This window comes from Dama dama, chromosome 2 (assembly GCF_033118175.1).
Source record: "Dama dama isolate Ldn47 chromosome 2, ASM3311817v1, whole genome shotgun sequence".
NCBI classification, from domain to species: Eukaryota; Metazoa; Chordata; class Mammalia; order Artiodactyla; family Cervidae; genus Dama; species Dama dama.
In genome coordinates this window covers 1,049,759-1,077,686 of record NC_083682.1, presented here as the reverse complement: position 1 = coordinate 1,077,686, position 27,928 = coordinate 1,049,759, and the positions used below count along the sequence as shown (strand labels likewise).

General features: G+C 68.8%; 1 protein-coding gene across 3 annotated transcripts in view; it reads right to left on the bottom strand.

The window, feature by feature from the left end:
- Positions 1–3,188: 3,188 nt before the first annotated feature.
- Positions 3,189–27,928, bottom strand: part of BRSK2 (BR serine/threonine kinase 2) — a 47,683-nt gene continuing 22,943 nt past the window's right edge. The window contains exons 2-21 of one of the 3 annotated variants that reach the window (XM_061156301.1): positions 22,563–22,657; positions 22,284–22,369; positions 19,926–20,066; positions 18,942–19,058; positions 18,476–18,509; positions 18,220–18,288; positions 17,896–18,042; positions 17,305–17,336; positions 16,848–17,012; positions 16,665–16,762; positions 16,443–16,593; positions 14,893–14,958; positions 13,006–13,066; positions 12,132–12,339; positions 11,846–11,894; positions 8,583–8,706; positions 7,860–8,040; positions 7,687–7,776; positions 5,403–5,450; positions 3,189–4,261 (exon numbers count right to left, since the gene is read on the bottom strand). In XM_061156301.1, coding sequence (XP_061012284.1) covers positions 4,086–4,261; positions 5,403–5,450; positions 7,687–7,776; positions 7,860–8,040; positions 8,583–8,706; positions 11,846–11,894; positions 12,132–12,339; positions 13,006–13,066; positions 14,893–14,958; positions 16,443–16,593; positions 16,665–16,762; positions 16,848–17,012; positions 17,305–17,336; positions 17,896–18,042; positions 18,220–18,288; positions 18,476–18,509; positions 18,942–19,058; positions 19,926–20,066; positions 22,284–22,369; positions 22,563–22,657 — 2,138 coding nt within the window. In that variant the 3' untranslated portion in view covers positions 3,189–4,085. The remainder of the gene's footprint in view (positions 4,262–5,402; positions 5,451–7,686; positions 7,777–7,859; positions 8,041–8,582; positions 8,707–11,845; positions 11,895–12,131; positions 12,340–13,005; positions 13,067–14,892; positions 14,959–16,442; positions 16,594–16,664; positions 16,763–16,847; positions 17,013–17,304; positions 17,337–17,895; positions 18,043–18,219; positions 18,289–18,475; positions 18,510–18,941; positions 19,059–19,925; positions 20,067–22,283; positions 22,370–22,562; positions 22,658–27,928) is intronic. The other 2 variants (XM_061156305.1, XM_061156310.1) reach the window with 2 other exon arrangements.

Below are 27,928 nucleotides of genomic sequence, written 5' to 3'. Positions count from 1 at the left end.
GGGTAGTTCAATCCCTGGTCGGCCCCGTGCCTGTGTGCCCCAGTGACAGAGCCCGGGGGCACCCAAGAGTGAATCAAATGCTAAAAGAAAAAGCTAAGGAAGGAAGCGGATCTTCCCCCAGGGCCTGCAGAAGTGAGGCCATTTCAGTGAAACCCCGTTCATGAACTCCATAACTTAAGAAGGCACGTTTGTATAGTTTAAGCCCCTAGGTTTTGAGAACACGTTATACCAGCACCATGTGTAAGGCGGGCCATGGAAGTCTTACAAGGTCATCGAGGGCCCGAGAGGGTCCACACAGGCACTGTACCCAGGGCCTGACCCCACGGACAAGCGTGACCGCAGCATAGACTCCGCAGTCCCACCTGCACCCTGGGGCCGGCACTTGCCTCCCCGCCTTGGCGGGGGACTGTGTCCGCGGCCCCCGCCTTCGCTGACATCCCGGCTTTGACGTCCACACTGCTTCTCTCTCCTCCCAGCCCTGGCCACCGTCTCTGCGCCCTGCCACCTCCACCCCTGCCAAGCCACACAGGGAGACTGGGCTGCTGGGCGGTGGGGGCGGGCCCAGGAGGGAGGAGCTGTGGACTGGACCTGGTGGCCTAGGGTGAGGAAGGAGTGGGCGCAGAGCCGCGGGGGGCGGGGTGGGGACCGGGTGGGGCGGGTGGAGGGCCAGGCCCCTCCTGCGGCGAGCGAGCTCTGCTCCGCAGAGAAGCCGGCGGGTGGAAGCGCCTCTCCTGGCTCGGGCACCCCTGTCAGCTGAGGGCGTGGACAGGCCAGGGTGGGCTCCGGGCAGGTCGGAGGGAGGGCTGCGTGGGGGCTCCACCCACAGCTGGGTGCCCTGCCCACCGACTCTGCCCCCGGGGCCCCCCGCCCAGGGTTACCCTGGGGGGGCTGCACCCACACTGGTTGGTGGGTCAGCAGGCCTGCGACGTCATCCTCTGATCCTTTTTGTTTTCTGCAAGGGCCCATTGAAGTCTACTTCACAGACATGGTGCTCAGTGTAAAGTGCTCAGAAGGCATCTGTCTGGCACACACTGACGTAGTTATAGGAGGAAACAGTAGCCCTAGCAGCTTGTGGCTTAGCTTGCTTTGGTTTCTTTTGTTTACAACCAAGAGCAAACTTGGTGTAGAAGCGGGGCTGCGGAAGGGGTGCTCCGCCTCAGGGGTGCGCTGGTGGGCTCCCACGGGAGGCTGAGGGCGCTGCTGACGACTGTGGTGTCCTCTGGGGATGCCAGTCATGCCCACTGAGGCCGACTCGTCAGACTGCAGACTGCAAGAGGGCCGGGGGGAGAGCCGGGAAGGTCTGTGGCGAGTCAGCTGCTTTCAGTGAAGCACGTGCAGAACCATGGGGTCAAGAAAACCTCTCTGGCGGCCGGTCAAGAGCCTGACGGCCACGCGCCTTGCCAGGATGTAGCAACCAGACTCCCCCCTCCCCCCGGTTCTTAAGCTGAAGTGAACGGGACACCACGCGGGGCTGGGGCCCAGGGCACCCTCTGGGCGCCAATCTCCTCGGCGGTGGGCGGTTTCCAGCGTCGCCTCATGAGTCCGGGACCCGCCCTGCTGCAGCAGGGCCCCCAAGCTCAGAGCTATGCCCGGGAAGCCCGCTGTGCTCCCCGCATCATGGCCGGGAGGGGAGTGCGTGAACCCTCGGCCCGACCTGCCCGCCCCAGGGCCAGACGGCAGCATCTAGGAACAGCCGGTTGGGTGGCTGGAAGCCAGGGATGTTGCCGCCCCCACCACGGGCGAGACGGCCGCCCAGCCCCCAGACCGGGACGCTGCGCTGGTGCGGACGGCTGGGTGCAGAGAGGCCCCTCCACGCGCCGGGTGGCGGCTCCGAGGGCCTCGTGCTCCCCGCTGGGGGCCCAGTCAGGGGCTGCCCTGCGTCCCTCCTCCCGGCTGCTGCCCTCGCGTCGTGCGGCTGGGCGGCCCGGGGCCCTCAGGAGGCTGGGCCTGTCCCCAGCATTGCAGCAAGGGCGGGGAGGGGGGGGTGGGCTGCCTGCCAGGGGGTTGTGGTGCCTCCACCCCTGGCAGGGACCACGCTGCCCTGCCGGCCCGCTGTCCCAGGGCTGCCCACCCGCCAGCCCGTCACTCCAGGGCTGGGCCACACGCCCCTCTGCCTCTTCCCGCAGAAGGGAGTGGCGAAAAGGAAGGTCATCGTCCCAGAAGGGCTCAGGTGTGATTTCAGGGTGTGGTCTCAGGGAGGCAGAAGAGGCACAGTGGCTGGGCGGGGGCGCGCCCGCCCGGCGCCCGTCCCCAGCAGAATGCCCTCCTGGCGTCCGCGCCCCACCTGGCCCAGCCCCCGCGACGCCCACTCAGGTCCGCGGCCCAGGTCCTCGCTGGCCAGGCAGACGTCGCGCCATCACACCTGCTGGCTCAGTCCCAGGCCGCCCCACGTCCCCGCCCGCCCACCCGCCCGCATGGAGACTGGCGTGGGTGACTTTACGGAAGGAATTTATTGTTCGGAACTAAAGTTGCTCACAGTTATTTGATGGGGTACACTGGGTGGGGCTCGTCCAATTCCGTGACGTCTGTGTGTGTCCGAGTACAAAAGAGGGAGGCTAACGAGAGGTATTGCTTTCCGGTCCTCGTCTCTGGAGGAGCCCCTCCCACGGGGGCCGCGTGGCTTTTGCTGTTATAGGTGTTTCGTTTTTTGTTATGTACTGAGATCCCAGCCTGGGGCGGGGTCAATGGAAGAGAAGCATTAAAATGTATCCACGACGGGCGAGCAGGCAGGTGGACGCGACGTGGCCTTGTGGCGGCGCGGGCATGCAACCCCACCTGCCGCGCGGCCCTCCGGGTGCAGTGACTCGCTGCCTTTCTTTGTCCTTGGTTGTTTTTCTTTTTTTTTTAACTTTTTGTCATTTTAGTAAAAAAAAAAAACCCTTGCAATGCCCCCTGCCGTCTTGCATGTTACGTGTAGGGGGCCAACTCGGGCCTTCCCCGGGCCCCACACTCGGACACAAAACCAAGATGGGCCCCGGCCTGGGCCCCCCAGGATGGAGTTGCGTCTCCTCGGGACCGAACCTGGGACAGAGCGAACCACGCCATTCTCTAAATATATTTATATGTGTGTGTATAGAAAGAACCGAACTCCAAGTCTAGCCCTGCCCCGCGGCCCGCCCCCCCACCCCAACACCCTTCTCCAAAAACAACCAAGAAAAAAAGTTTATAAAAATATCTTGCAGGAATTCTTTAAAGTTTACAGTAGCTTGCCGGCGCTGCACCGGCCGGCTGCCCCCAGCACCCCAACGGCTCTGTCCACGGGGCACCTCGGCCCAGACCCCACCCTGCCCAAGACGCACACACACAGACAGACAGACGGATGGACAGACGGCAGGACGGCGCTGCTGCTGCCCCTTCCCTGAACAGAGAAGAAACTCAATAAGTTAAAACAGCAAATAAATAATACTGATCTCGGCCAGCCTCCGGGCGGGCGGGCACGCTCGGCCCTGGGTCTCTTTCCACCTGCGGCGCCCAGGGAGCTGGGGTGGGACGCGGCGGGTCAGGTGGGCAGCGCTGAGGTGCATGGATGTGGACGAGGAGCGGCGGGGAGGGGTGGGGCGCGCCGGGAAGAGGCCGAGGTGGCCGGGCCAGACGACTGCTTCGCCCCCTCGGGCCCGCCCCGGAGGCCGGCTGGACCGGCCGAGGGCGCTGGTCAGCGCGCGTCCAGTCGGGGGGCCCGGGTCCTCCTCCCCATGGCCATGCGGAGCTGAAACTGGGCAGAGCTGCCGCGCGGGTGGGCAGGCGGGCGGGCGGCGGGAGGAGGGCGGGTCTGCGGCAGCTGCCTTCGGTCAGCCAGAGTCCGGCGCGGAGCACGGAGGACGGCCTCGTGGAGGTGACATGTTAACTTTTCGGGATAATTCCTGGTATCAGAGTGGAGACAGTGGCGTTGTCAGAGACAGGCAGAGAGAGAGACAGCGAGAGAAAGAGAGAGCGGGCCCGGGCGGCCCGGCCTGGGCTGCAGACCCCGGGGCCCCCTTTCCTTTCCTCCCCGGCTTCACGACAGTCTAGACGGACAGACGGGCGTGGCCCTCGGTCCACACGGGGCGGGCGGCGGGCCGCGCGAGGGGAGGGGGCTATGTGTCTGTCTAAGGCTGCTCCCGGCGGGCGGCGGGCAGCCCCGTCCTGGCCGCGTCCTTGCCCGCTGGGTACTCGGCGTCCCCTCCAGGGCCGGGGCCAGCGGCCGCGGAGTCCCCGAGTGGGCCGTGGGCACTCCGCTTGGCGGGTGTGCTGGGGGCCTGGGCCGCCTGCCCGTTCTTCTCGTCTGAAAAAAGTTGTTTAATTACGTCAAAGAAGTTACTCAATGGGCTGCCTGGGTGCACAGAACAGAAGACAAAAGAAAAAAAGAAAAGAGAGAAAAGGGGGGAGGGAGGGAAGAGAGAGAACAAGACGAATGAACCAGGGGCCCGAGAGGGCGTCTGCGCGGGCGCACGGGGCCGCGGCAGCAAGCGGGGCGGGTGGCCGGGGGGCTCGAGGCCTCTGGGCAGCGGGCTGGGGCCCAGGCCGGCAGGGACCCTCCTCCTCCGCCAGGCCTCCTGTCACCCTGCATCTTCAGCGGCAGGCCGGCCCAGCTCTGGAGTCAGAGGCGGAAAGGCCAGGGCCAGGCGGGACCCAGGGACTGGAGGCCAGAGCCAGTGTGCCCATCACACTCCTCCCGGGAGGCCTGGAGCCCGGCCCCCGGCCAGCCCAGATGGCACAGCGTGGACACAGAGGTCAGCAGCGGACAGACAGACGGACGGATGGGTGGACACGCATGGAGCTTGAGTGTGGTGGGGGCTGGGGCAGGCAGCCAGAGTGGGAGCCCTGGTCCCGGCGAGACCGTCCCAAGGGAAGAGGAAGGGGCAGCCATGGGGGCCCAGCCCACCAGGGACCCTGTGCTCCTGGCCCCGGGACACCTCAGCCCCTCCTCCTAAGCCGGGCCCCACCCGGGCAAGAACGGGCAGGACCCCCTCTCTGCTCCGACGACGGAGCAGCAGGAGCCCCACCCCGCCCCTTCCAGGGGGCAGAGGGCCTGACCCCAGCCTGCGGCCCAGGGATTAGGGGACCCCTGACCTTGGGCCGGAGCCCGCAGCTGGGAGCCTTGCTGGCCTTGGGGCCGAGGCGGCCCTTCCTGCTCTGAGCCTTGAAGTCCCTCCCTGGCCTGCCCTGATCTTGGGTTGGGCCTGCGGCCGCTCTGGGGACTGAGTGAGGGAGGCAGCTGGTGGCAGAGGCTGGGGGCTGGGCACAGCCGGGCTCCTTGGGGGCCAGCGCGGCCACGTGTGCATGTCCAGGCTCCTCAGGTACACGGGCACCCCAGGACAGCCGGGGGTGGGGGCAGCACCCACCAGGAGCAGGCTGCAGGGGGTGCAGGGGTGAGCGATGGGGTGACAGGCTGGGGGGCCCAGGTGCGCGTGAGGGCTTCTTACCACATTTGGAAAGCCTCCCCGTCATCATTTCCATACAGTTAGTGGTGTCTGGAGCACAGAACGGAGAGAGGAGGGGAGACGTGTGAACACAGCTTCCAGCTCAGACCTCCAGCTGGGGGCAGCCTCAGGCCGGGCCCTGGGAGGGGGCGGGGCCCTGGGAGGGGCGGGGCCGAGGGCAGGGCCCTAGCCACGGGGTGGGCGGGGCCGGGGCCAAGGGTGGGTGGGGCTGTGGCCAAGGGGTGGGGCCAACGCAGGCGGGCTAAGAGGGCCGGGGCTCAGAGCCGGGCAGGGCTCCGCAGAGGGCAGCGGAAAGCGGGGCCCCTCTCCTGGGCACTGGGGGGGGTCGTGCCTGGCCCTCCCTCCCCTCTGACTCTGGGCCCAGAGCATGTGCATCGAAGCTGAGAGGTCCAAGCCTCTGGTTGGGGTCTGTGCTGGCTACCTTTGGGTCCTCAGCCTACCACTCACTCTTTGACCCGCTGGCTACAAGGCTCCCCTTTGCCCCAGACTCAGGGAGGCACCCTTTTCCCTACCCTCTCCACCCCCTGCTGGGCTGGGTCGGGTGGGCTGGGGGTGGGGAAGGCAGCCAGGCCCTCTAAGGGCCCCTCCCTGGGCTGTGGCGGGGCCCTGCCGGAGTGGCCACCAGGTCTCAGCCTGGAGCCCCAGGGGGACCCCAGCTTCTGCACCCCTCCCCTCGTCCAGTGGCTCTAGGGATGAACTCTCTGGACAAGCGAGTCCAGTATGAGAGGGAGGGAACAGGTAAGGGCCAACCCCTGGAAGGGGCTGGGACTCCTCAAGTCCAGGGCTCCCTGAAAGAAGGCAGGGCAGAGGCCCAGAGCCGGCACCCAGCAGCCTCCAGGGAGGAGGTTCAGACCCAGAGCTGACGCGGGGGTGGGGCCTTGCAAAAAGGCTCGGTCCACCAGGTTTGCTACTGGGCCGGGGCCTAGCGGGGGGATACTGGCTGACGGGAGGGGGTCCCCTAGGATGGGACTCTGCCTGGCCAGGAGCAAAGAGGGCCCGTGTCCCTGTCCTCCAGGCAGTTCGCCAGGCCCCCTGCTCGCCTCCCGGGACAAGCTGTTCTTCCCCAGCTTCGGCCTCCCCCTGGAAACACTGCCTCCTCTGAGGTGGGGGCATTAAAGGCACAGCCCCCAGGCCAGCCAGCCCCCAGGGCCAGGGGAGTGGGCCCCCTCTGTGGGTCAGAGCCCCCCAGCCCCAGCCCCCCCACCAGTGGGGCACACGTGACAAGGGGCAAAGGTGGAACACAGACGATGGAATGAGCATGGCAGGGCGGAATGGACGGGGGCCGCTTGGCCTCTAGGACCCCACACACAAGCACAGACGGTCACGGGGGCCCTGAGAGGGGGGCTCTGAGGGGGGCTCTGGGCTGGACCCTGTGCTCCCCAGGCCCACAAGGGCCTCGCGGTCAGCTGGCATCTCCCACCGCGAACCCGCGCCGCACGCCCTCCCTGACACGCCGCTCACCACTCATGCACGAGCCCCAGGGCTCACCCACACCTGTGCGGCTGCAGCCCCTCCCCGGCAGGGCCCAGCAGGGCTGACGCTCAGGCTCCCGGGCCTCCAGCACTGCAGGCCTGGGCAGCGCCGGCCCCTGTGTGCCCCGCTCTAGGCCCAGCTGGGGGGCCCCTGCTTTGGATCCCCCTGTCCTGCCCGTCTAGGGGAGGGTGGGTGTGGGGGACAGCCCCTCACATCAGCCAGAGTGGGTACCAGAGTGGGTACCACCCCCGCCCAGGAGGATGCTCTGTGGGGGACCCCAAGGGCGCAGGGCCCCGGCAGGACCCTGGTCACTCCAGAGGAGCCCGCTCTCGCTGGCCTGGGGCCGGGTCGCCCCAAGTCCAGCTGCTCAGCTGGGTGCTGGGCCCGCGTGGCCTGTCCAGGGCCGGGAGGCGGCCGCTGGATGTGTGGGCGGGCGCAGGGCGCCCTCCTTGGGCCGGCCTGGCTCTCGCAGAGGACCTGCCCACAGCCCCCTCCCTGCCCCGGCGGTGGGGCCGGACACCTTACCTGCCAGCGTCAGAGGCTACTCTCGTAGCTGGTGGCCACCTTCTGGCCCTTAAGCCCAGCACCCCAGCTCAGTCCCGGAGCTGGCGGGGGGGGTTCTACAGTGGACAAGAGGCGCCTTTCAGCGTGCGTGCGGCCCTACCTCCCTGGTGTGCAGACGCCGCTGGTGGGTGGGCCCTGCTCCCTGGGCGCGCGGCTGCGGGCCAGGCGGCTCGTGGATGGGCCGCGCCCCGTCCCCAGCCCTCGCGGCCGAGCGGGGCCCCACCCTCACCTGACAAGTGCTGGGCAGAGGGCTGCTCATGTGTGCTCAGCAACTGGGCCTGAATGGTCTCCACGACCCTCTTGAAGCGGCGGCTCGGGCCTGGGGGAGACAGGGCAGGTGAGGGGCAGGGCCGGTGGGGCCCCCGCGCCCGGGGGCGGCCCCGGGCCTCCCCAGCGACTCACCAGACAAGAGCGTGAACGTGACCGAGTAAATGCCGTTCTCCTTCTGCGCGGCCCCGCCCTCCGTGTACGTGATGTCCACCTGGAACTTGACCGGCTTCTGGAACACGGCCGGGCCCCCCGTCGCCTTGTACTCGGCCCGGAAGCTCGTCTGGGAGATGACGCTGTGGCTGAGGCTGGGGATCTGTGGGCGCAGGCGGCGTGAGCGCGGCCTCCCCTTGTGGAGCCGCCCCCTCCAGCCCTGGCCCCCAGGCCCCAGCGGCGGGGGCTCTCCGCCTCAGGCGGGTGGACCCCGACACAGGGTGGACCCCGACACAGGGCAGAAAGCAGGGCTCGAGTGGTGGGAGGGGAGAGGCCGGGCCAGAGTCTGGGCCGCGTGTAGGGGATGTGCACCCCCGGGGTCAAGGCCCGGCTCTGCTGGATGCAGACCTGCGGTTCTGGTTGGGCCAAGCAGCCTCTGCATGGAGGGGCTGCAGGGCGACCCACCAGGGGGCGCGCGGGGCTGCGGGAGGCGGGCAGTCTTGAGGCCCCAGGCGAACCCCCCAGACCTGCAGAGCCCCCCGCCCCATGACGAGGCCTCAGGCCCCTCCTCAGAGCAGCTGTGTGTCACCCCACCTCACCCCCGCCCCCAGCCTGGGCCCGCCCCAGGGGACCCCCGTCTCCCGCCCCCCCGGCCCTGCCCAGGCCGGGGTCCCGGGGGCAGGGACCTCGTGGCATGAGGCTTACCGACAGGAAGGCGTGGACGATGTCCGCTTTGATGGAGCTCAGCGGCTTGTCCTTGATGACCACAAAGATCTGCTCCTCCTTCTCCAGGCTGATGAAGTTCCCGAACCAGGACTTCTTGGCGAGCCTGGGTGCAGGCGGGCGGCTGGTCAGCTCAGGGCAAGCCAGCGTGCCGTGAGCGCCGGCCTGTCCACCCCCTGGGCTGCGGGCAGCTCGCTGTCCTAACTGGACCCCTACCCTGGCCCCAGCATCCTGACCCTCAGCCCACAGCCCTGACCCCCACCATCCTGACCTGACCTCTGACCCCATCATCCTGACCCTCACCCCACAGCCCTGACCCCCACCATCCTGACCTGACCTCTGACTCCATTCTGACCCTCACCCCACAGCTCCTGCCTTGACCCCATCATGGTGACTGTGACCCCCCACCCTGACCCCCATCCCGGCTGTGACTGTGACCCCATCTTGACTCCACTACCCTGACCGACTCCCCACCCTAATCGTCCCTGCATCCTGACCCCCGACCACCCCCGCCCGGCCCCGCAGCCCTCACGCTGGTCCCACAGCCACCCCCCTCCCACCTGGGTGTGGGCAGCAGCCACTGAGACCCCATCAGGAGGGGAGAGTGGGGGGCGCCCTGCCCTCAAGCGCCCCCGACCCCAGCCTTGCGTTACGCCGCGGTTTGGGGGTGACTTGCGGAGCGGCCTCCCTGCAGTTTCCAGGGAGAGGTACCCATCGGGGGCTCTGTGGGTGGGGCGGGGGGGGGGACCCTGCGCAGGTCTGCCCAGGGTGGGGGCAGGGATGGGGTCAGAGGACAGGGTTTGCGCCCCAGATGCCACCTGCCCTCCCTCTGTGCCCGGGGACTGGTGCCCGGTGCCCCCGCCCAGGTTACTCCTGGAACACCGAGCTCGCTTCGACCCCAGGGGGCCCAGCTGCTGCGTGGGGCGGAGCAGGGGCCACCCCGGGGACCCAGGGCAGCAGCACCCTCTCGCATGAGAGCCCGCATCTCGTGGGCACCCAGCCTGCACTGCCCATCACCCTCCGTCCCTCTGCTGCGTCCGAGGCCCTTCTCTGGGCTGGGCCGCCCCTCAGCACACACGTCCTGCCTCCCGCATTCAGCCTGTGTGGGCCCCTCCCGCAGAGGACAAGGCCTGGGACTTGCTTCTGAGCAGGAGGGCGGTGGGCCTCTCCCCGGAGATCAGGCTCTGAAAGGCCGGCCTCCCCCTGGCCAGGGGCCTCCACCTCTTGTGGACAAACTGACACGGTCAGACACAGCGGGGACAGACAGATGTGATGCGGAGGCCTGCATGGCCAGGAGCCTGAATCCTGCCAGTGACCAGCTGAGCCTGGAGGTGGATGGAGCCCCAGATGGGCCTTGAGATGACTGTCACTGGCCAAGACTCTAAGACGGGACCCAGAGGCCAGGTGGTAGACGAGCGTTGGCGGGAGCGCCTGCCCGACGCCAGCAGCTCAGCGTGGACACGGCCAGGGCTCAACAAGCAGGGGCCCCACCCAGGCCAGTCTTGCTCGCAAGGCACTGGCAGCATGAGCGGTGGAGCCTGACGCCCCTCAGGCGCCGGGCTGGGTCATGGCTTGCGGGGTATCCTCCCGCTGTGCGGCACCGCTTTGTCTTGACCGTTTCTGGAGCTGCTCTGAGGCCCCTGGTGACGCCACGGTGGCTGGCAGCCTGCCCACAGAGGCTGTGTCCACTCACGGGGCCGGAGCCGGCCTCTGGGCGTGGCCTCCAAGGCAGAGACGCGGGACCTGCCCTTCCTGGCCTGCGGCGGTCGCTGGCCACCTTCGCCTCCTTCCGCACACCTGCTGGCTCTGCAGCTGTCGGCGCATCAGAACGCTGCAGGCCTGAAGTTCAGACGAGGGGCCAGGAGGCGACCCTGGAGTCCGCGGTGGGGGCCAGCGCCCCGTCTCCCTTGACGAAGAGGCCAAGAAACAGGAGCGCTCAGTTGTGCACTTGGCGTCGGGTCTGACGGCAGCCTGAGGGGCTGGGAAGGCCTGTGAGGTCCAGTCTGGGCCCGGCTGGGCCTGTTGGTGAAGGCATGTTGTCTGATAGCAGCTTTTACACGTGCTGACACGGACTCTGAGCCTCACCCACTGGGGGAAGGCGCTGAGAGCAAAGGCTGGGCCTCCCGGAGGAGACAGGGCTCACAGGCCCGAGATGAGGCACCTGCCTGATTCCCTGCCCACAGAGCCCAGAGTCTGCGCCATTGTGCAGGCTGGACGCGAACGCTGCGCACACACAACGGGCCGAGGCTGCGACCACGTGGGGGGCACGTCTCTGGGCGGGCAACCACGACCTCACGAGGAGTGGGTGCCGGGGACGCCCCTGCCCCAGAGCCACCCATCTGCTCCCCCGTCACCCACACCCACTGGATGCCAGCCAGGGCCCTTGGCGGGGGGACGAGGCCTCCAGGACTTGAGCGTGGGCGCGAGAGGCTGTGGGCCGCCTGCACGTGCTGTCCGCTGCTCTGGGTAGGCTTTTTTTTTTAAGCTTTTCTGGAAAACCTAACAATTAAGTTACAAACGTGGTTGCCAGAGCTGCTGATGACAGCAGGAAATCTGGCCGAACGGACACCAACGGGGGTCCCAGAGGCCCCGAGACCCTGCACCTGGGGCTGGCGGCCCCGTGGCTCCAGCCTAGTACTGCGTCCACAGGCCCCATGCGGGGTTTCGACACTGCGGTAAGGGAGCTTCTCTCGCAGTGAGGTCATGGCAGCCCTGCCCACAGCCACCCCGCAGGTCGCGTTCACACGGTGAAGGGAGAGAGGCTGGGGCCTCTAGGGTGTCTGGGCCGCAGACACGGGGACTTGTGTCCAGAAGCCCAGGCAGCACTGCGCCCCTGTCACCTCAGGGCCGCGCTTCCGCCTCATGCAGGATGGTTGGCAGAGGCCCTTCCTATGAGCACTTCACAGCTGGCCCCCAGGGGCTTGGGGCCCGCCAGCTTCCCTGGGTGGAGCCCGTGGCTCGCAGCAGGAGTGGAGTCACTCTGAGGCGCGGCTGTGCCATCCCTGCCGCCTGCGACCCCCCCACCCCAGCTTCGGAGTAGCTTCGGAGCAGATCTGGGCAGGCCCGCGTCCCCCTCCGCCCGGCCCCGCGCCTGCCCTGGCACTCAAGGTGGAGACGCGGGCGGCCCCACCGCCCTAGTGACCCCGGCCTGACACCCAGGGTCCATCCTGGATGCCCACGCACTCCACATCCAGGCAGCAGAAGGAGCCGGCAGCCCACACTCGAGCTCAAGCAGGGCCACTTACTCTGGGGACGACTCCGGGGTCAGGTTGGACATCTCCTCGGGCGTCGGAACTGCGCAGGAAGGACAGGGAGAGAGCGCGGTGAGCGCCCCGCCCCCAGCAGGGCCGCCTGCACGGGGAGCTGTCCGCTCTCCTGGTGCTGAAACCAGGCTTCGCCTTCCCGGGCCTCCGCCGGCGCCGCGGTCTCTGATGGCGGCCCCGCCCCCCGCGCCCCGCCCGGCGGACTGGGTGGGCTGCTGTGCCTGCCCCCGGGACGGACAGTGCCCCCGCCGTGCCTGGCCACGCTCACCTTGCAGTTTCCGGCGGTGGAAGCGGGGTGACCCCAGGAAGCTGTTCTTGATGGAGTTGAGCCGCGTCCTCCAGGGCACCCCTCCCACGCTGGGGCTGGACGGCGGCGTGGGGTTGGGCGTGCCGGCCGGGCTCTCCTTGGGCGTGTGCACGGGCGTCCCCTTGGGGGTAGGGAGGGGACTGCCCCTTGGAGAGGGGTGAGGGGTCACCTGTATGGTGGGGACAGATTTGGTGTTCGGTTCAGTCCCGGTGGGTGGGAGCTGGGCAGGCGACGGCAGGGCGGGTGGGCCCGGGGGCGGGGCCAGCTGCGGGCTGAGGCCCCCTGGGACAAGGGGCTGGGCCTGGGTGCCCGCCGGGAGCGGGTTGGACTTGGCGCCCTGCAGCGGCTTGTCGGTCAGCTTGGCCTTGCTCGGCAAGGTCTGGGTCTTGGGGTTGGGCCGCGGGGCGGCCTGCGGAGGGAGGAGGTGTCCAGGCCGGGAGGCGCTCCGGCAAGCTTCAGGCTCCGCAGAGGTGGCCGGGGGGCAGGCCACAAAGGGGAGCTCATGGGGCGGGGGAGGCAGGACGAACTTTCTAATAGGCTACAGGGCAGGCAGGAGCCGCAGGGAGAGCAGGGGGCCCCCCAGAGCCCAGCGCGCGCCCCGCCCCCCGCATGCCCCGCCCCCCACAAGTACACACAGCGCCAGGAGGACCCCAAGGCAGGAGGGGGGAGCAGGCGGGCGGGGGGAGCGTTCGCCACAAGAGGAAACGACACACGAGAAAACAAAACAGAGAACGTGCAGTTAGCGAGAGCAGCCGGAGCCCCAGAGCAGCACGCAGGGCGGGGGTCCGCCCGGCCGCCCCCTACCCGGGCTCGCCCTGGCGGGCAGCTCACTCACCCGGGGGCTGCTGAGCGGGCTGGTGGACAGGCCTGAGGAGGCACCGCTGATGGACCTGGACCTGGGAACACAGGCGCGCAGAGCAGCTCAGACGGCGGGGGGTGGCCACTGGCTCCCGGTGCCTCTCTTCTCGGGGGCGCCTGCAGAGAGCCCCGCAGCAGCCCCGGCCCAGCGCATGCCTGGCAGTGCCCAGGGCGGGCCTGCCGTCCCCACCAGCCTCGCACCAGGCCCAGGAGGGCCCGGGCCCCTGGGGGCCGTTGGAGCCGGCGGCCTGGGGGCTCCTCTTCCCCCCACGCAAAAGCTGCCCCACGTCCGAGGCCCGAAGCCCCAGGTCTGGAGGGCAGAGAGGGGCCCTCAGCAAGGCTCGAGAGCCTGGTGAGCAGAGGGACGGGGGAGGCGAGGCTCCCGGGGTCCCCTCTCCGTGGGCCCACTGACCCGAGCCCAACTGAACCTCCAGGCTGAGTTGGCACAGACCCAGAGTCCTGCACTCCGCCCAGCGCCTCACCCCCTGGTGCCTGGGCACCAGCCCAGCCCCTCCATGCCCACGGCCCACCCGTGTGGCCCAGAGCCGCCCACCACCCCGCCTCGCTCGTACGGCGCCTGTGACGGCCATCAGCAGGGACACAGACTCTGTCCACCCCGGCCCTATGTGGCCTGCAGACCTGGCCTGGGCACAACCGCACAGAGGTCACTGGCCCAGCACGCCCGGCAGAGACCACCACGGCCGCTGCCCCCTCGGGGCAGGAACCGGACACCTCTAGGGCAGGGCCGGGCCTGCGGGGCCTTGCTCCACCACCCATGTGGCCTCGAGGGAAAGGAGACGCCCGCTCACCCCTGGGCGCCAGCCATCCTTAGAGGAAGGAAACCGGAGGGGTCGAGGCAGCCACAGGAGAGAAGAGGACAGAACAGAGTGAAGGGCGGCCGCACCGCCCGCCTGGCCATGCTGCCCACGCTGCGGCCAGCCCCTGGGCCTCGGGGAGGAGCCGGGCCCCCGCAGGCCAGGCCCCCGGCACCTGTGGGCTGGAGCCCCACAGCGACGACCCTCCGACTGCCCCCGCCTGACGCAGCCACAGAGCCGGCACGGCGCCGACCTTGCCCTCGGCAGCCCCAGCCCAGTCCGCCTGCGTCCACCGGGCCGGGCCCGATGCTCTCAGACGTGACAGACTGAGCACAGAGCTGGGGCTGGTGGCGGTCCCGGCAGGGGCCCACCCCCACACCGCAGCCGGCAGGGGCAGCAATCGCGAGCTTGCCGCTCGGCACAGAGGAAGCAAAAAAGCAGCACATAGAGATGGGCCGCATCCACACCCTGCTGTCTAACCCTGGAAGCTGAGCTGCGGGAAGGTCACACCAGCAGCCGGCGGGGGAGGGGGGGGCACGGAGGGGGAGCCGGGGGGGCCAGAGCAAGCGAGGCCCCACCACGGGCACTGCCGCGAGCAGCGGGCCCTACAGGCGGGGCGCCGGGGGCCCGGAGGGCTGGGCCACGTGCAGGGCCTCCTGGGACCCACACGGCCCCTGCCCCTTCCTGGGGAGCCTGCAGCGCCCGGGACAACCACCGCCACTCTGGTCCTTGTGGACAGCGGGGCGGCCCCTGGACATAGGCCAGTGTGGAGTGGGGAAGGGTAGCCGAACAGGCGCAGAGGCCCGCTGACCACAGCCGAAGGCAGCCCAGGGCCCAGGGCGGGCAGAGTCCGGGTCTCCTGGCCCACCTTAGGGGGCCGCATTCCTCCTCCTGGGCGTCAGCCTCAGCTGACCAGCCCTTCCCCCGGCTCGCGGCTCGCGGGAAGGCTCCCTCGCCAGAGGGCGGAGGCCACCCGAGGCCCAGCCCTGCCCCCAGGCCCGCCCGCTGTCTGTGGGGCTGGGGCGGGGGATGGGGGGCAGGGTGTATACCTGTCTTCTTTGCTGAATTGGGGGTGGGCTTCAGCGATATCCAGGCTTTTACTGAACATTGCTTTACTACAGCGGGAACAAAGCGAGAAAACAGAGTTACTGCCGCGGGCCCACCAGGCGGTCCAGGAGGCCGGCCCTCCACACCTCCGAGCTGGGCACAGCCCGCCGGCCGAGGCCAGGCGCACAGGAGGGCCGGTCAGGCGGGAGCGCCCAGCGCTGGGCAGGGCGGCCTGGCCTGCCTCGGAGGACACCTGGCACCGCCCAGGGGTGTGGCCTGCCACCAGGACAAGGGGCCAAGCCAGGGGGGAAGCAGCCTCTGAGGAGGAGCAGAGAGTGCAGGGGGCTGGGGTGGGGACCAGGGAGGGGACGGCTTTCCAGTGACCCCTGGGGTGGGTCACCCCTGACCGGTGACCCCTGACCCCGCCTCAGCCCCCTGCAGCCCCTGAGGCACGTGGGCCTGAAAGGCAGAGCGGAAGCCAGGACGGCCGCAGGTGGGGTGTGCGGGGTTGGGGGAGGCTGGTGAGCCCCCAGCCTGCCCACAGCTGTGGAACCGGAAGCCAGCGCAAGGCTCGGGAAGGATGGTGGCGGCCTTTCTGCAGGGCCCCTCCAGGAGAGGCATGCTCCAACAAGCAGGAGGCGGGCACAATCCGGGCAGGACCTTCCTCCTGCTCCTCCCTGCCCCCTACCCCAGGGCAGGACCCGTGGGCAGTGGACCGCAGTGGCTGGCAGACCTGGAGAGGGCCCCAGAAGCTGGGACCCCAAAGGGTGGGGGCTGGGACCACTCAGGGTGGGGGCCGTGGCCAGTGGGTCAGTGGCCCGTTTAATCCTGACAGTGGCCCATAGCCTGCAGCTCCTCAGAGGCCTGGCTGGCCCCAGCGCCAAACACCCCGCTGACCGGTATGGCTGGGGCTCCGGCAGTGAGACCTTCTGCAGAGCTCCCAGCCCAGGGCGTCCCTGAGGGCTGAAGGCCCTGCCTGGGCAAGGAGGCTTGGTCTCACCCAGCATCTCGAGAGCAGCAGAGACTCTGAAGGGCCCCGATGCCCATCCCTCCTCAGAAACCCCCACCCCAAGATTCCATGTCTCTGACCCCTGCATGGCCACAGCTGACCCAAACATGGGCTCAGCATCAACCAGGGTCAAGCCTCCTGGGCTGCGGTTCTGAACACAGCTGCCCTGCGCCCAGCCCAGCCTGGCCCTGCCCAGTCTAATCCACTCCGGCCTCGCTCCATCCAGGATAGCCTCACTCAACCCAGTCTGACCCAGGCCAACCAAGCAAAGCCCTGCCCCGCTCAGCCCAGCCCAGCCCAGCCTGCTCTGGCCCAGAGTTCGGCCCAGATCACCTTATTCCAGCTAAGCCCAGCCAGCCAGCCCAGTCCAGCCCTTCCCAGCCAGCTCCGAGCAGCCAGCGCAGCCCATGCAGGCCCCCGCCCCCGAGGCACAGCCCAGCCCAGTGCCAACGCAGCGGCCTTGGCCCAGCCCCAGGGCCGGGGTGCAGAGAGGAGCCAGGCCCGGTCCAGCGCCGCCCAGCCAGGGCGACAGGAGGCACGCACCTCTGGCCATGCTGGGCCATCTCCAGGGCCCGCCGCGCGGGCACGGGGGAGCCGCCGTCAGTCACGCTCAGCACCTCCATGGACTTCCGCTCGGGCCGCCGCTTGCCGTGCCGATTGAGCATTGGAGAGTCCACGCGCTTCCGGGGCGGGTCTGCGTGCAGAGCGGGGTCAGGGCCCGGCAGCCCGCAGGGGCGGCGCGGGCCGGCCCCGGGGACCCCGTACCTATCTCGTTCCTGGGCGGCAGGTCCTCGTCCTCGTGGCTCGGGTACCTTTCCTTCCGGTCCAGGAGGAGGAAGTAGATCATCTTCTCCTGGTTCTCCCTGCAGAGGGTGAGAGGTGCCGGGAAGGGTGGATAGGGGTCCCCGGAGGGCGGGACCCCGCCCCCAGGCAGGCCCCTGGACGCACTCCTCGGACAGCAGGTCCTGCAGCAGCTTGTTGCGGTCCCGGAAGCAGCCGAGCGAGTGCATGCTGTCCAGCACGTCGGGGTCGATGTCCTCCAGGCTGGGCAGCGAGCGGATCTGCACCTTGCGGGGGACGGGCTGCTCCGGCTCCGGCTCGTTCTTGCCTCCTCTGTGGGGACAGGGCCCAGTCACTCCCTCCAGCCACGCCTGAGGCTCCTCGCCCGCTCCCCGGCCCTGGGCCTGAGTCCTGCTGCTCTCCCTGTGCCCGGCCTCTGCACATCTCCTGCGTCCTGCCTGTGCCCAGCGCGGGCCGGCCAGGGTCCCCGAGAGCTGGCCGGGGGCCACCGAGGCTGGAGGCAGGCCTGCGCTGGGCCGGGCCCTCCCCCCACGCCGTCCCTAGCGGGCCCTCCGGGCCACAGAGGCAGGCAAAGCGGGCGATGAGGGCAGGAAAAGCTACTTACATATACCATATGTGTTTCTGAATGTGCTCTAGCTACAAGGAAAGAGAAACAGGGAGTTAGTAGGAGGAAGGAGCGGAGGCCGCGTTAGGAGGCCAGAGGGGCAGGAGCGGAGGGGCGGGGCAGGAGGCTGAGCAGAGCGAGCCAGTCGCGGGGTGGGGGGAAGACAGGTGTGGAGCCGGGGGCAGGCGGAGGGGGGCCATCCCAGACGCCTGGCCAGCACCCTGAGCCTACCTACCCACGGGGGAGAGAACAGGCCTCCCCGGAGACGGCGGGGAGCTAGGGGGAGCGGGGCTCCGGGGTGGCAGTAGGAGCCCTCCGGCGGGGCTCGGGGCGGGGAGGAGGAAGGGGAGCAGGGGGCAGCGGGGGCGCTGGACGCAGGGAGAGCAGGAGGCGTCCGCCCCGACGGGGGCGCGCTGGGCCTCTCTTCAGAGCGGGGCCCCCAAACCCTGGTCCCCCCAGACGCTGGCTCCCCCCACCCCACCGCCGGGCGTCCCCGACCCTGGTCCCCCCCAGACCCTAGTCCCCCCGAGCCCCGCGCCCCGGAGCGAGTCCGGAAGAACCGCACTCAGGGCTCTGCCCCGGCGCACGCACCGTGAGGCGCCGCGCCGCGTCCACCTCGATCATGCCGCGCAGCAGGCTCTGGCAGTCGGGCGGAATAAAGTGCGGCATGTGGAAGACGCCGCGCTTCACCTTCTCCAGCAGCTGCCTCAGGTTGTCGTCGTCGAAGGGCAGCGCCCCCTGCCGGCGGGGCGGGGTCAAGGCGGGCGGACCCACAGGGCGGGGCGTGGGGGGCGTGGGGGGCAGAGGGGCGGGGATTGGGGGGATGGAGGGGCAGGGGGCGATGGGGGAGGAGGTGCGGGGGCGAGGGGCGCTGGGAGGACCGACGAGGCGGGGTACGGGCGCAGGGAGCCTCACCACCAGCAGCGCGAACAGAATCACGCCGCAGCTCCACACGTCTGCCTTGCGGCCATCGTATTTCTCCCCCTGCGGACAGTCCTGGGGTTGGCGGGTGCGCAGGGCCGGAATTCTTGCGGGGACGGAGGGTCCGGGAGGCGCTGGCCCCGGGGGCGGCGCCTCGGACAGGCGGCCAGGCCCCGACCTGGGGGTCTGCAATCACCGGGGCAGGGAGGCCCCTTGTCTGGACAGGGGCTGGGGTGGGGTGGCTACTTACCCGGATCACCTCTGGACAGGCATAGTGGGGCGACCTGAAGGCAAAAGCCGAAGTCAGGGCAGGAGGCTCAGGACGCACCATGCCCCGGCCATCCCATCCCCTGGACTTCTGGGCTGCCCCGCAGAACGGCAGTAGGTGGAGACTGAGGGCGGGGTGACCCCCGCTCCATGCCTCCAGACTCTGCCTGGCGTGGATGCCCTACTGGGGCGTCCCAGGGCTTTGCTGCCAATTCTCCCACAACCTCATACCCTCTGCATGCTCCCGGGAGCCAGGGACCCAAGGAGCCGGCGGGCTGAGGCAGGACCACGGGGCACGCCTTATTCCCGCCCCGGCAGCCCCACGGGGGAGCCGGGCCCCTGCCTCCAGCCTAGGCCGCGGGGCCACCTGGCGGGGCAGCCATGGGCCCAGGCTGCGGCCACCGTCCTGGCCCGTGTAGAACCGGAGGCCGGCTCGGGGCTCAGCTCACCCGCAGCTGGTCTCCAGCAGGCTGTCGCCAACCTGCAGCGACGCCATGCCGAAGTCTGCGATCCGGATGTTATTCTTCTCGTCCAGCAGAAGGTTTTCTGGTTTCAGATCCCTGTGGCTGGAAGGAAGGCGGGATTGAGGCTGACCGCCGCGGGAGCCCTCGGCCCCCCTAAAACCCCGCCCTCACAGCACGAGGCCAATGGCAGCGCAGCCTGCTGACGTCACCAGCGGCCAATCGGAAGTCTCCCTCGGGCCGATGGCTGCAGGGTGGCAGGATGGGCGGACAGGGCTGCCAGCGATGGGCACGCTCTGCTTTACTCCCTAGAGTGTCTCCCCTTTCCTGCTTCCCCCACCACATCTCACACGTGTTCTGGGCCCTTCCCCCACCACACCTGCTCTGGGCGAGCACCAACCTGGGGCCCCCAGACCAAGGATGCCCTGGCCCCGGGGCCTCTGAAAGCACCAAGGAGATTTGGGTGGGCACCTGGCAGAAAGCTTTCTGATGCCCCGAGGGGGTCAGTAGGGATATACTGTCTGATCCAGTGAGGGGCGGGGGGAGTGCAAGAGCCGGGGCAGGCACACTAGCAGGGATGGGGCCTACTCGGTGGGGAATGGGGTGCCTGGGGCGCCCGCACAGAGATCCAACCAGTGCGCCCTAAAGGAAGTCAGAATGATGAAGCTGAAGCATCAATACTTTGGCCATCTGATGCGAAGAGTTGACTTATTGGAAAAGACCCTGATGCTGGGAAAGACTGAAGGCAGTAGGAGAAGGGGACGACAGAGTGAGATGGTTGGATGGCATCACCGACTCAATGGATATGAGTTTGAGTAAGCTCTGGGAGTTGGTGATGGACAGGGAGGCCTGGCGTGCTGTAGTCCATGGGGTCGCCAAGAGTCAGACACGACTGAGCGACTGAACTGGGGTGCCTGGAGGGGCAGAGGGGCACCTGGTGGGGGCAGGGCGCCTGGTGGGCGGGGCACACACCATATGGAGTGGCTGTGGCAGAAGTCCAGCGCAGAGATGATCTGGCGGAAGAACTTCCGGGCCTCTTTGGGGGTCAGCCTCCCCTTCTTGACCAGGTAGTCAAAAAGCTCTCCACCAGACACGTGTTCTAGCACCAGGTATCTGCAGGGGGCAGGCAGGCATTGGGTGGGTGCACCCAGCCAGGCCACCGCTGGCCAGAGGCGGTGGGCCACCACCTGGTCCCAGCACTGCCCCTCGGCAGGTGGGCACCCACCCACTCCCCTCCTGGCAGGCCCAAGAAACAGGCCCACACTGAGCCTCAAGGCCAGAGAGCACTGAGGTAGCTGACCCTCTCGTGAGCCTGAGGTTTGGTCCTTCCAGGCCCTTCCTGGGTTCCTGGATGAGCGAGGACACGTCAGATGCTTAGGCCCTGAGGGAGCCGGGGGCCAGCAGGGCAGACCTCAAACGGGATGGGAGCGGGCAGGGCACAGCTGGTCTGGGAAGATGTGTGGTAGGGTGGAAGGAGGGCCCGGGGAAGGAGGGGCCAGGGTGAGGAGGAGGGGCCTGGGGAGGAGGGGCCAGGGTGGGGAGGAGGGGCCAGGGTGAGGAGGGACCTGGGTGGGGGTTCAGATGGCAGGTAGAGATGGCCCCCACTTGGCTCAACACAGCTGGGTGGTGTATGGGGGGAACCCCACAGCCCTCTGAACCGAGAAGTGGGCTGTGTCCGAGCTGAGCCTCCCTGAGGAGGAGCCTGAGGGGCTGGTCTCTGGGGTGGGGTGGGCGGTGGTCCTCAAGGGAGCTGGGACTCAGGCTGAGCACAGACCCTGAGGAACCCCTGGTGGGAGCTGGGCAAGGGTGGTTCTGGTGGCCTGAGGGGACTTGGGGACAGGAGGGGGTGACAGGGGCCATGTGGTGGGACCAGGGCAGTCAGGGATGGAGTGTGGGCCTGGGGGGCGGGGTGGCATCAGGAGCTGGTCTTACAGAAATGGAGGGGCTGGTGCAGGGGCAGCCTGTGTGTGGCGAGGAGGAGTTGGGGGAGGAAGGGCCTGGGACACGGGGTGGGGACACGGGGTGTCAGCGGGGAGAAGGGCGGTTCCCGGGGCCTGCCCTGTTCCTGAGAGGGGTCCAGGAGGTACCCCAGCTCAGGAGCAGAGACCCCCGCCTGAGCTCCCACCTCCAGGCTCCCAGCCCACCCTGGCACCCGGGAGGGTGCTGGGCCCAGCAGCAGCCAGGCTGGCCAGCCTGTGTCCTCCCAGCATCCCGCCCAGTCACCCAGCCTGTCTTGACCGTGTCCCCCACCTGGCCTGCCATCCCTGGTCCCTCCCTGCTTCTAGCTCATCTTGGGCGGCCTCCCAGGAGCCACACTATCTGCCCAGCAGCCCCATAAGTATCAGAACAGCAGGACACGTGACTCTCTCCTGTGTGCAGACATGGGCCAGACCTGCCCAGCACCCACCCGCACCCCAGGCTCACAGGCCATCACCGAGACACGACCAGGTGGGTCCTCAGTCAGGTCAACGGGGGTGAGGTAGACAGGAGGGGAGACCCATGGGTCGTGCCCGTCATCGTGGTCCTGATGGAAGCTCCAGCTCACCAGTGTTGGGGGCCCAGAACCACCCCCACCTCCCTCAGCCCCCAGGCCTGAGGTGCGGGTGCAATGTTCTTCCCGGGGCCCCATGGGGGCAGCTTGTCACACCGTCTGCCACTGAACACTCGGAGGGGGCTGTTGGTGGGGCGCTGGGCCCCCTGCTCCCCCAGGGCTGCCCAGGACAGAGCCCCCCGGGCTGGCCAGCCTGCGTGCATCAGGGCGCAGTCAGGGCCGGGCTGGAGGCCCCGAGGGCTGCGGCCACGGGCCTGCGGGGGCGGTGCCAGGCCGGCGTCCCGCCCTCACCCCCTCGCTCCGCCGCTGTCCCAAGGAGGGCGCGGGCCCTGCCTTCAGCCGCGCCGCGGCAGCAGCAGACCGACGACCCCTGGTGACCCTGTGGGCGGGCGGCCCCACCCCGGTGCGCTCGCTGAGGCCACGCGCGGGAGGGGGCACGTGCGCAGGCTTTGCACGCAGTGAGAGGTCCGCCGGCCTCAGTGGTGACGGAAGGGCAGCCAAGCTCCGCAGCCGGACAGCAGGCCGTGGCGACGGTGCAGCCAGCCAGCCTGGGTCCCCACGCCGTGAGGAGCACGTGGGGGCTGCGGGGGCTGCGCGAGGGTCACGGGGCAGGGGAAATGGCCTGAGTGGCTCCTGCCCCTCGACCCCTGCCTCCGGCCCCGCCCCCCGAGCACCGTCCCCAGGAGGCCCTGCTCCCGGAGGCCCGTCCCCGAGGCCCCGCCCCACAGTCCCCGCCCCCCGGTGGCCCCGCCCCGCTCTCCGCACCCAGCAATACCTACAAATATTTTTTGTTTTCATAGACGTCGTGCAGCTTAAGGACGTGGGGGTGCTCGATCAGCTTCAGGATCGCGATCTCCCGCTCCACCTGCGGGGCGCCGCCGTCACTGGGGGCTCCCCCGGGGGTCTCCCTGCCCCCCGGCTCTGCCCGGTCCCTGCCCGCCCACCCCGGGGTCCCCTTCCGTGAGCTCCCAGCTCCTCACCCGGGTATCTGGGAGCATCTTGAACTTCCTGCCCCCAACCCGGTCGCCAGCGGCAGGGCCCCCGCCCTCCCCCCTCACCTTCATCAGTACAGACTCGCTGAGCTTCTCCCGGTTGACGATCTTGACGGCCACCTTCTGGCACGTGACACAGTGGATCCCCAGCTTCACCAGGCCTGGGGGGACAGCAGGCCTCAGAGCCTGTCCGGCCAGGCCATGGCTCGCACCCTGCCCTCAGGGCCCCTCACTCAGCCCCCTGCCCCGCCTGGCACATCCTGAGCCAGACCCCAGGAGCTCTCTGCCCCCACTCCCCAGGCACCAGCCAGAGGCTGCCCCGAGCACAGTCCCTGCCCCACGCCACACAGCGTCCTCCAGCCTGGCCACAGTCCGGCCTTCACTTCCTCGCCAGTGACGCCTAGAGTCCCTCCCCAGTCCCTCAGTGGGGAAGGCAGGGTGACACCTGGTCCCACACGGCACCCCCCCCACCGCCAAGGCTGGGCCTCACCGACCCTGCACCACTACCCATCACCCTCCTTCTGGCCTGAGGGACGCTGGGCACCAGCTCACCCGGGACACCGGTGCAGGCGCAGGGCCCCTCCCTGGGCAGGATGATGTCAGCGCACCTCTGCTGTCGCAGCATGCTGCAGGGACCCTCAGTCCTGCTCGCTGCCTCCCGGCCACGCGGGCACAGCCAGGCACCTGGCCCTACCACCCACCCTCCCCGGAAGATTCGCTGGCAGAGCCCCTGACAGCCTCTCTGCCTCCTGGGCCCCACCTGGACATTCCCCGATGGGAACGGAGGTGACCACCACAGCTGGAGCCGCCTCCAGCACGTGGGAGCCCAGAGGCAGCCCCGGGGGAGACGCGGGGCTCCCAACACCGCAGCCTATGCTCAGCCTGGGCGGATGCCCGTCTCATTCACGCTCTGCGCTGCTCTAACTGCGACCGCGACACGGCTCATGGCTCCGACCAGCTGGGTTTGCACTTGCCCCTTTGGATACTGCTGTGGGGCAGCGCTCAGAAAACTGCGAAGTCCTTTGCTTGGGAAGCAAATCTCTTGCCACATCCAGGTTCCCCTAAGGGGCATGCGTCTCTTTATTTGACCATTGGGGTCGTTTCGTGAGCGCTCACACCGTCCCAGCAGCTCGCGTCCTCCTCCCCGCCCGCTGCCTCCTCCCCGCCGCCCCCCTGCAGCCTCACCCATGGGCAGCGAGCTCGCAGGTGGCTGGGAGGTGATCCGTGCTCCCCAGAGGCATGGGGGCCAGTCAAGGGCCAGGGACCAGGCCTGGTGGAAGCCCTGAGCCCTGAGCCTGCCCTTCGTCAGCTCAGGGAAGGACGGAGGCCCCGCAGGGGTGCCCGCTGAGCCCCAGCTCTCGCGGGGAAGGGCTGTGGCTCCTGGGGCTCTCACCAGCTGCCTTTGATCTGAGCCTGTGATTCAGGTCAGGAGACAGCAGAGCGAGCAGCGGTGTCTGCGATTCAGAGCTGAGACCCAGGGCCTCCACGCCTCCAGGACGGCCTCCAGTATGGCAACCGGGACTGGCACAGACCCCTCCCCCAGACAAGGTGGACAGGCCTCAAGGAGCCGCAGCCACAGTGGCCCGGCTGCTCCCGGGGACATGAGCCCCTCTGAGGCCCAGGGCAGACGCGGGACAGACTGCAGACACAACAGGGGAGGGTTCCTGGGGAGTCGCCAACGGCCCTACCGCCGAGCCTCACACCCCGCACGGGGGCCTGGCACACTAGTGCACACACACACCCCTACACACGCGTCCTCAGGAGGCAGGACTCAGAGACACGTGGCCAACGAGAGAACATGAGCTTCACCTCAATGTCGGCCTGGGCGGGTGACGCCGACGGCCCCATAAGTGGGGTGTGAGGTGGCTGCCGCCACCCCCCCCACCCCGATAATCACAGCAGGCAGCCTGCTGACGGCACACAGGGGCCGGGAGGATGGAGAACCCAGCGGACAAGGCGCCTGGGACACGCCCCACGCAGGCGGGGAGCTGCTCTGGGCCCGGGGACCAGGGACACGTGGCCAGGGCACAGCGGGCTGCCCTGAGCCGTGTCCCAGAACTCTGGTGGCTTCCTCCTTGCCTTCATCTTCTCCCGCTTGTTGCCTCTGTCCCCAAAATTCCACTGTGCACGGATTCCTACACACCCTGCAAAGGCCAGCATGGAGGCGCCTCTGTCAGCTGGAGCTTCTGGGCCCCTGGGTACGCCGGTCTCCTGCAGCCCCAGGGCCCTCTGGGCAGCAGGTTTGGGTTTCAAGCAGCCCCACCACTTCCCTGGAGCCAGGGAGCAGAGCGCACCCTCAGGAGGGCCTGTGAGGGAAGCCCAGGGCCGCCCTAATTACCAGCCCTCCAACTGCTCAGGCTCATTTTCCAATTGTGACTTTATCTCTAATTATTGTCTTTAGAGCAAATTCAGGCACACTCAAGAGAAGAAAAGTATACAGTGTCACAGATAATTGCTGGAGAAGCTGGCAGTCCTGCTCAGGTGGCGGGCGCCCGGGGCTGCAGGGAGCGCCCCTCAGCACCCCAGCAGGCACCCACATACGTGTATGGACATGGGCAACAACCCCCCGCAGGCTTCCTGAGCACAGCCTGCGGAGTCCAGGGAGCCAGGGGCCGCTGGCTGAGTGCAGACCCCCGCACCCAGGCCCAGGTGCTGACCGCAGGACCCTTCCCTACCCAGGTGGCCCAGCCTACCGAGCAGCCCTGCCCTCCCCTCAGCCACTGGGCCCGAGAGCCTCGAGGCAGTCACAGGAGGCAGGGCAGTCTCCAGGCCAGGCTCAGCACCCTCTGCGGCAGGCGCCCGGCTCCCGCCCCCAGCTACTGGAGGAAGGACGGCAGAGCCTTGGGGACCTGGGAGCGGGGGGAGCAGGAGGGGGAGGCGCGCGGCTCAGGCTGCGGCCCTGGGGCCCCAGACCTGCAGGGAGAAAGCTGGAGGGCCTGAGGGGTCAGAGGCCGGGTGGGGTGGCGCTCACCCAGGCCCTCTGGTCATCCTTGACCTCCCTTTTCTTCTTGGTCATGGTGCTTCGGAAAAGACCCTTTTGGAGGGCTCAGCAACCCAGGGACCAGCTCAGAGAACAGGACAGAGTACAAGGGACCGCACCCAGGGGTGCGCTGCCTGGGGCTGGACGGAGGTCTGGACAGAGACGGAGGGGACCTCTCACCCCCGGCCCAGCCCTGTGGCCCCGCAGGGAGTTGAAGTCGAAAGGGAGAGGGCGCAGCAGGACTGCCTGGGGACCCCCCTCCCTACAGACATGGCGGGGGACACTCCCCAGACTGCGCCCTAGCCTCCAGCACTGTTTCCCCCCCTTCCCTGAGCAATGAGAGTCTGCAGGCCTGGCCGGACGGGAACCGGGCTTCCCTCGCCGAGTTCTCAAGATGCCCAACTGAGGTGGGCTGCCCTGGGCCCCCAGCCCCCGCGGGCGGGCAGCACAGCTCAGCTCCCCAGGCAACTCTTCCCCCGTCCTGCGTCCTGAGCGAGGCCCCCCGGCCGTCCACCTCCACTCCACCCGAGACCCCTGCTGTGGCTTCTGCCACGCGCCCCCCAAATGAGGGTGAAGGCTCATGAAAGGGTGGGAGTCAGCTTGTCTCGGGAGGCTCTGGGGGAGGGGGAGGGCCCCAGCGCCGAGTGGGCACTGTCAATCTGAGTCACTCTGTACGCAGGGAGGGCGCGGAGGCGGAGGCGGAGGCGGACTGGAACCCACTTCGCTGCAGCGCCGCCCCCCACCCCGGGGCCGCTGTCCGTGGTGCTAACGGAGCAGGGGCTGCGGACGCCCAGCGCGGTCTCTGACGACCCCAGGTCTTTGAGGGACGGGCCACACCCGCTCCTGCGAAGCCCCCTCCGTGTGCCCACACCGACCTCCCCGTGCTGGGGCCTCGGGCCCGGTGACCAGGCCGAGCGGGAGGGGGCACAGGACGCACCAGAGCCCAGCGCCAGGAACCCGGGGGCCCCTCCCTTCAGCCTTCCGCGGAGCCAGGAAGAGGGAAGGGCAGCCTGGACACCCCCCGCCCCCTCAGAGCCCCTCTCGGTGCCTCAGGAGACACCAGCGTGCAGCCGCTGACGCTCACGGGGCCACCTAAAGGTCACTGACCCTGGGGCAGGTGGCCAGCCCTCCCCATGACTGTCACTGCGCCACTGGACCATGTGGTCAGCTCCCCGGGGCCACAGGCACAGTTGACGGCGACCCAGTTTCTGCCGCCTCTGCACACCTCGCGGGGGGTGTGGGGGACGCTGCTTTCCCGGGGTGGATGGAACAGACAGCCCGCCGCCCCTCCTGCGGGGCTCTCCCTGGACGAGGGCGGGGGATGCCACTCCACATTGGCTCCTGGGGAGATGAGTCAGCACAGCTGGCCACCTTGAGGCGTCCCTGCCTCCCAGCTGGCTTCCCACGCTGGCACCGAGGAGCTTGGAGGGCAGTGGAGGCAGGCACGGCTTGTTAACGTAACTGAGAAGGGGCAGGACAGGGCTGAGTCCCCATCCTGGGAGGGGCTGCCTCTGGTGTACCGCTGAGAGCCTGCGGGCTGCCCGTGACCATCCCCGGGACCAGAGCTCCCCAGGCCCTGCACCCAAGGCCAGCCCAGTGGCTCCTCTGAGGAGGTCCTGCTGAGTGGGGGTCTCAGCTGCTCCTGCAGCTTCCCGGCTCTGCTCTGGCCACACACCCGCCCCCCACCTGAGTGCCAGCCCGCCCTCACCGGGGCTCACATGTGCCCTCTTGATGCAGAGAGGGTGGGTGGTTGTGGAGGCAGAACTCGGGAAGGAGCCCAGGTTCTCCATGAGCCCCAGGCCGGAGAGGAGCCTGTGCCACCCAGGGGGCAGCCAAAGGGGGGGGGGGCAGGGCCAGGGCAGGCCTGAGGGGCTCCCCAAGAAACTGCGTCCAAGGAGCAGCCCCTCCCCCAGCTCCCCAGGCTCCACCAGGCAGGAGTGATGAGGCAGGAGGTGCAGGCCCGGCTCGAGGAACCACGCGTGTCTGCACCTGCCACCTCGGTACCCTGCTGTCCATTCACCTCAGCAGAATGCAGCCCCACAAGGACCCCTGGTGGCCCCCAGGGCAGTGTGGTCCTCCCCAGGGACCCCCGGTGACCCCCCCAGGGCAGTGTGGTCCTCCCCAGGGACCCCCGGTGACCCCCCCAGGGCAGTGTGGTCCTCCCCAGGGACCCTCTGGTGACCCCCAAGGCAGTGTGGTCCTTCCCAAGGACCCCCGGTGGCCCTCAGGGCAGTGTGGTCCTTCCCAGGGACCCCCTGGAAACCCCCAGGGCAGTGTGGTCCTTCCCAGGCTGCACCAGGGCTGGTCTGTGTGGCCAGTGGGACATGGCAGAATGGACAGCGTCCTTTCTCCAAGGTCAGATGCTAACAAGAGCTCAGCTTCCTTTGGGATCCTGGGGGTCACTGCTCGAAGGAGCCTGCTGCCTTGTCTCAATGCGATACCCCGTGGAGAC